At 36.6% G+C, this 7,020-nt stretch overlaps 1 protein-coding gene across 1 annotated transcript; it reads left to right on the top strand.

The window, feature by feature from the left end:
- The first annotated feature begins 296 nt into the window (after positions 1-296).
- Positions 297-6,311, top strand: LOC113070500 (uncharacterized). Its single transcript, XM_026243805.1, has 4 exons — positions 297-631; positions 1,259-1,643; positions 5,992-6,078; positions 6,160-6,311. Exons 1-4 carry the CDS (start codon positions 422-424, stop codon positions 6,309-6,311), a joined length of 834 nt encoding a protein of 277 aa, XP_026099590.1. The 5' UTR covers positions 297-421.
- The last annotated feature ends 709 nt before the right edge of the window (positions 6,312-7,020 follow it).

The raw sequence follows: 7,020 nt of genomic DNA, 5'->3' as shown, positions 1-7,020 counted from the left end.
TTCTTTAGCTACTAGTGTCTTTTGTAAAGTTACTACTTAACAGAGGTGGAAGTAACGAATTACAACTACTCACGTTACTGTAATTAAGTAGTTTTTTCGTGTACTTGTACTTTTATGAGTATATTTTTAAGTCTGTAATTTTCCTTGTACTTAAGTACAAATTAAGTTAAGTAATGTACTTCGCTACTTTAAAAATCACATTCGTTACTAAGTACTTGTACAATTTGAATTAAATTAATATTCAAATATTTGACCAGTATTTGGATATCCAATAGAAATAACTGATCGTGGGCGGGCCAATAAAAACCCTTGTATTTGGACCGGGAAAAAAGCCCGGTTTTTGGAGATCCATTCGTCCTCGCACGTCCTTCACTGTGAAGGTGTATTTTAGTGTTATCAAAGAAAGTATATCTTTGGCGTTATGGACATGGAAATTCGAGACGCTGAATTCATTGAAAATTCCGAAGAAATACCGGATGATGACGAGTGCCCATGGCCGCACCTGGAGGAGCTGTTCACATACAGAGGAAGGAAAGGAGACAGCGTGCAAATGCAATGCAAACTTTGTTTGCCATCTGCAGTGATTTCAGCTTACAAGACTTCAGCCTCTAATCTCAAAAAACACATTATGGTAAGAAGACTTATAACTATATTTATGTGATAGTTGTTTTCGTTTTTAATGTTGGGTAGACCTCACGATAATTTGACTAAAAACATCACTTGAAACATGAGCTTCAGCGTTATAGGTGACGAGCACATAGACCGTGAAAAAAGATTTAGCATTTTAAAGTGGCGGTCAAAGTTAAATTTTATGTTATTGTCAACAAATTGTTTAATTCATTTTGAATCCGTGTTTTATGCTTATAATAAACGGTCTAATAATGACTCTTTAATAAAAACAGTCTCTTGCCGCGACCCACTTGCATAACAGTGTAACTGCACTGATTGACAGCCTGTCTAGATTGAGCATGTGTCAGTGCTAAATGCTGATAACTTTTGAAATATTAGTAGGGTACTTTTGGAAAGCTTTCTTGTCAAGTCAGCTTTTTTTAAATGTAAAAAAAATATTTTAAAAAAATTGTTTATAATTAAAAAAAAAACAACAAGCTTATTTCTGTTGCATCATAATTCATTAATAATAATAATAATAATAATAATAATAATAGACCATTTTTATAACTTGATTCCCATAAAAATTATATGAAGAAATGATATGAAGTAATATAATTTCCTTTGTATACTTCCTTTATCTTTTCAGAGGAAACATCCATCAAAGATTGATCAGTACAATGACATTGTGACAGCAGCAGCACGTAGTCAACGTAAGACCACAGCCACACCAAACAAGCTCTCATCAAGTAAGCAAGCCAAGTTACCAGATGTGATGTTGGCAGCTGCAAGCAAACGTGTCCCTCAAACAACTGTTGACAAGCTAATCATCAATTTTATATGTGAAAGTGTACAGCCATTTACAGTGGTAGAACAGCCAGCTTTCAAAGAATTAATTACCACACTGCAACCTCAAGCCAAAGTCATCTCCAGATCCACCGTCCGTACCAGAATCTGTGATGCTGCTGACGACATGAAGAAGACTTTGATTGCAGAATTGGGTAAACCCAAATTTGTTGCAACCACCACAGATTGTTGGTCAGCTCATCAGAAAAGTTACCTAGAACACATTACTGGGCTTATACGTGTTTATTTCTATAAAACACAAATTGCCTGTGTTTGATCCATTCATATTTCTGATTCGATTCAATGGATTTGATGTTAATTCAATAAATATCACTGGCTAAAAAGTAATTAGTACTCGAGTAGTTTTTGAGAGGGGTACTTTGTACTTTTACTTAAGTAGATTTTTAACACCAGTACTTTTACTTGTAATTGAGTATTATTTTAGCAACTACTTGTACTTGTACTTGAGTACAAATTTTCAGTACTCTTTCCACCTCTGCTACTTAATCATTAGATACTAGTACTTATTCATTAGATAATAGTACTTATTTATTAGGTAGTATTTATTCATTAGACTAAATACTAGTACTTATTTATTAGATACTAGTACTTATTGATGAAATAGTACTTATTTATTAGATACTAGTACTTATTTATTAAATACTAGTACTTAAATGTTATATACTAAGAAAAGCATCTATAACATTTAATCTATAAGCCATACTAGTATCTTTTTGCACGTTACTTATTTTTAGATACTAGTATCTTTTTCATTAAGTACTAGTACTTATTCATTAACTACTAGTGCTTATTTTTTAGGTACTAGTGCTTATTCTTTATCTTGTAGTGTCTTTTGTAAAGTTACTTGCACTTATTCATTAGATACTAGTACTTTATCATTAGATACTAGTACTTATTTATTAGGTACTAGTATTTATTCATTAGACATTGATTAAACACTAGTACTTATTTATTATATACTAGTACTTAATTATTAGATACTAGTATTTATTTATTAGATACTAGTATTTATTTTTAAGACACTAGTACTTTTTTATTATATACTAGTACTTATTCATTAGATACTAGTGCTTATTTATTACGTACTAGTACTTATTCATTAGATACTAGTACTTATTCATTAGGTTCTAGTATTTATTCATTACATATTGATTAAACACTAGTACTTATTATTATATACTAGTACTTATTTATTAGATACTAGTATTTATTTATACGATACTAGTTTTTATTTTTAAGATACTAGTACTTATTCATTAGAAACTAGTACTTAATTCAATAGTGACTAGTAACTTTTAGATTGTTACTAGTAACAAATTTAACATTTTTGCTATTGACTTCTATGGGGATCCATCATTGATCCATCGTACTTATTATTAGATACGAGTACTTATTCATTAGGTATTAGTGCTTATTTATTAAAAACTAGTTCTCATTCATTAGATACTAGAAGCCAGGAAGGGCTCACTCACTGCTCAAGCGGAGAACTGGCATGGTTCATCCCTGGGTTTTAACCACGATAGACAGAGGATACAGACTTCAATTCACTGTAAAACTTCCTGTGTTCAATGGAGTGGTAATTTCAGTAGCCCAAAGGGAAGCAGCTCAGGTTTTAGAGGAAGAAATAACCTCTTTAATGAGAAAAGGATTGATAAGAACGATTCCAACGGAGGAAAGCCAGACGGGCTTCTACAGCCATTATTTTGTGATTCCCAAATGATGGAGAGGTCTCCGTCCCATTTTAGATTTAAAGGTCCTCAACAAACACCTCAGAAAATACAAATTCAAAATGCTTTCGCTCAGAACTTTGTGTCAAAGTATTCATCAAGGGGATTGGTTTACCTTAGTGGACCTCCAGGATGCATATTTTCACACAGATATTTTTCCTGCTCACAGGAAATATCTGAGGTTCGCTTATCAAGGCACAGCACATGAGTATATGAGGATCCCCTTTGGCATGGCTTTGGCACCCAGGGTATTTACCAAATGTGTGAAGGCGGCTCTGCCACCGTTAAGGAACGGAGGAGTCAGAGTTTTATCTTATCTGGATGATCTGCTCATCTGCGCGCCATCTCAGCATCAAGCAGAAAGAGATACACACACAATAGTGACGCATCTGGAGAGATTAGGTTTCAGGATAAACCAAATGAAGGTTGTCTAATTCCTTCACAGGAAATAGTCTACTTGGTCTCAGGTTGAATTCAGTGAGGTTTCGAGTGTTCCTATCAGAAGAGCGCATCAAAACATTTCTCACCTGCCTCTCCCTCTTTCAGCAAGTTTAATCTCTTTCGGAATGTGTCTTCAACTACTGGGTCTGATGGCCTCAACATTGTCAGTGGTTCCCCTGGGACTGCTGAGAATGAGGGATTTTCATAACTGGACAGCATCACAGGGCATTTGCCCCACAAATAAACAGAACTGCTTATGTCTTGCGGAAGAACATCGTAGTCGGAACTACTTCTCTCTGTTTATGTCTATGAAGAATCACAAAGGTACTGGGTTACTCCGCCGCGGTACCCCCGAAGCAATCTAAAATAGTCTGAATATAAACACTTATTATAGGTGCACCTTAGTGATTCAGGACAAGCCAAAAACACGGTTTGGAAAAATGGATTCATGGTGTACTCGCTTATTATATACATTTTTCTACATTTTGAACACAAACAAAGTTACGGACCGCAGCTCTGATTGGTTGTTTTTTACCGGGAGCGATGGAGTTTCTGCAAATGGCAATAGGACCACTGGGAGGAGCCAGAGGAGCTTGATTTTTTTCACAGATTATCTGTCTCATATTCTACTGTCAGGACATAATGACAGGTTTAATAAATATGTAAAAAATATTTTTTTACAAAAGTTCCCTACAGCACCTTTAACTCGGGTACTATTGGCCAGCACCCTCTCGTCTGTCGATTTATAAGAGGTCCACGTCAGTTACACCCAGTGTCGAAGCCACTGGTCCTTCCCTGGGACCTGTCTGTGGTTCTGAACGAGCTCTCAAAAGCCACTTTTGAGCCCATTGATAAAATTGCCTTGAAGCTACTAGCTCTAAAGACGTCTCTGTTACTCGCTCTCACTACAGCAAAAAGGGTGAGTGAACTTCTTGCTTTATCAGTTCACTCCTCATTTATGATGTTCGCTCCAGGTGTTCAAAAAGTCACTTTTAGAACTAACCTGGCATTCGTACCCAAAGTGTCTGATCATGCTGGTGCAGTTCAATCAGTGGACCTGGTAGCTTTTCATCCACCACCATTTGCATCCCCAGAGAAGGACAGTTTACACAGTTTATGTCCTGTTTGTACTCTGCATATGTACGTTCAGAGAACATACACTTCGTAAGAGCAATCAGCTCTTTTGTCTCTTGGGCTGACTCTTACAGAGGAAGACCTATCTCCCATCAGCGCCTTTCTCATTGGGTGATGGAGGCTATCATTTTATGTTGCAATAATTTGAATTTGGAGCCCCCAATAAGACTACGAACACACTCTACTAGAGGCATGGCTACTTCCTGGGCTCTATTTAGAGGCATCTCTATTCAGGAAATTTGCACGGCAGCCAGCTGGTCTTCTCCGCACACATTTGCTCGTTTCTATAGACTGGATGTGACAGAACCCTCTCTTGCCCTTTCAGTTCTGGAAGTGAACTATCGACAAACCATCTCCACAGACGCAGGTGATGAAGAGGGCAGGGGCGTCGCACCCGTGGGGGATGTGGGGGTTTTAACACCCACACTTTTCCCGGTGAGAGGGTTCGACACCCGCACTTTTTCTGCAGTTTTTCCGCAGTTTTGCACAAACGCCTTACTACAGTTTCTCCTCCGTTTCTCTGGCCGCTGTGTGTCTGTCTGCACTCGCCGCGGCTGCCTCCTCCCCCCTGCCTCTCAAAGGACACCGGCTTTGAGTGTGACCGGCTGATGATTGGCTGTTCTGCCTTAAGTCCCGCCTCTCTTGGGGTGTTATTGGTTAGCTCGTGCTGAGGAGGCGGGAACTTATGGTTATGGTTATTTAAATCTCCCTTTTCAAGGTACTTTGAATGAGTGTTTATGCTTTCGAGGTTTTTTGGGAAGATGTTCTGTTATCGTTTTGTTGACATGTCAAGTGTTTTCGGTATTATATGTAGTTTTTTAGACTAATGCTAATTGCTATTATGGGGAGATTGTTCAGCAGCTATTGTTTGCATACCTGTTGAAGAACTATGAAAGAAAATTGTATATTATTTTAATGTTTAAAAACAGTAAATTGTTACATTATTTATACCACCAGAGAAAAAGCTTTGTGTGGGCGTTTTTTTTCTCTCCCCTTTTCTGAGTTTTTTTATTTATTTATTCAAAGAACTTTAAGCCCTGCATTTCGTACCCCTTTGTCAATGTATTTATCATTTTTATTGTTTATAAACAAATCACATCCATCCCCCACACTTTTGAAAAGCTTGCTACGCCACTGGAAGAGGGGGATTGCTTACACATAAGGACAGGATTCCACCATGTTATTGAGGGATTTCCCAATTGTGTGGTTGCAGATGCCGTCATTAATTTCTTCATGGCTCGCACAGAAAAGATCCGACAGGTGGGCTTTGACTCGCGTCTGGCTCGGGTTGGACATTTAGGTAAGAGGCCTAATCCAAAGTAGATTATGCATGTATGTGACACGTGTATGCGTTACTATGTCGTTTTTGGTTCTTCTTTAGCATTTTTAATTGATGGGCTCAGCTCCCTCCATGTGGACTCCTGTGATGATATTATTATCAGTCATGTATCGAAGATCAAGGCGATGTTGCCATGGGGGCAGTCTGAGACTGACAAGGCCTATTCCAAGTTCCGTTATTGGGAGACCTGTTAATGAATATCTTTATTATCTCAAGAATCATTTTAAATGTATCACCAGTGACTAAATGTGTAATGTTAAAATGTATTTTTTGCAAAGCACTTTCATGGCTGACACTTTCAAATGAGCCTTTATAAAACATGGCCAGAAAGGACATTGATTGTTTTATTTAATTTCAAAACAGTTTGAAGGTCCAAGAAATGTTGTCACTGGAAAACAGTGTTATGTGACATTATGTTGATTACCAAAGGTTTTTTTAGCATATGTTTTAATGATGGATTCGTGGACACTTTGTTTTTTTTTATATAATGTGAAGTAAAAATATTTTTATTCTGAAGAGAGATATTAAAGAAAATAATTGTGGAATCTTTCTTTTTAAATAATTTTACATTTTGTAGTCTACTATATGCCAACTAAAATAAATGTTTCTGTTTATTACCCTTTTTTAACAGATAATGGCTGATGCCTCATCATTATGAACATTATGTCCATCTTGCCCTATTAAATAATAATAATAATAAAAATTTTATATATATATATATATATATATATATATATATATATATATATATATTTGGCAGCCATATGTTGCTGTCAATTTATTACATTTGGCGATTTCCTTTTTAAGCCACAAGATGGCGGCAGCACATCAGAGCGTCCATTAAACTGACAGGAAATTGTACAGCTGGCACACGTGGGGTTTTTCTATCCCTTATTGATATTT

Source organism: Carassius auratus, unplaced genomic scaffold, assembly GCF_003368295.1.
Source record: "Carassius auratus strain Wakin unplaced genomic scaffold, ASM336829v1 scaf_tig00004557, whole genome shotgun sequence".
NCBI lineage: Eukaryota > Metazoa > Chordata > Actinopteri > Cypriniformes > Cyprinidae > Carassius > Carassius auratus.
The sequence above is the reverse complement of the archived record's forward strand: the minus strand, read 5'-3'. Positions and strand labels throughout refer to the sequence as shown.

Coding starts and splice junctions, on each gene's coding strand:
- LOC113070500 (XM_026243805.1), top strand. CDS start 422: ATGGACATGGAAATTCGAGACGCTGAATTCATTGAAAATTCCGAAGAA. Junction 632..1,258: donor ATCTCAAAAAACACATTATG/GTAAGAAGACTT, acceptor TTATCTTTTCAG/AGGAAACATCCATCAAAGAT. Junction 1,644..5,991: donor TGTTGCAACCACCACAGATT/GTTGGTCAGCTC, acceptor GTGTGGTTGCAG/ATGCCGTCATTAATTTCTTC.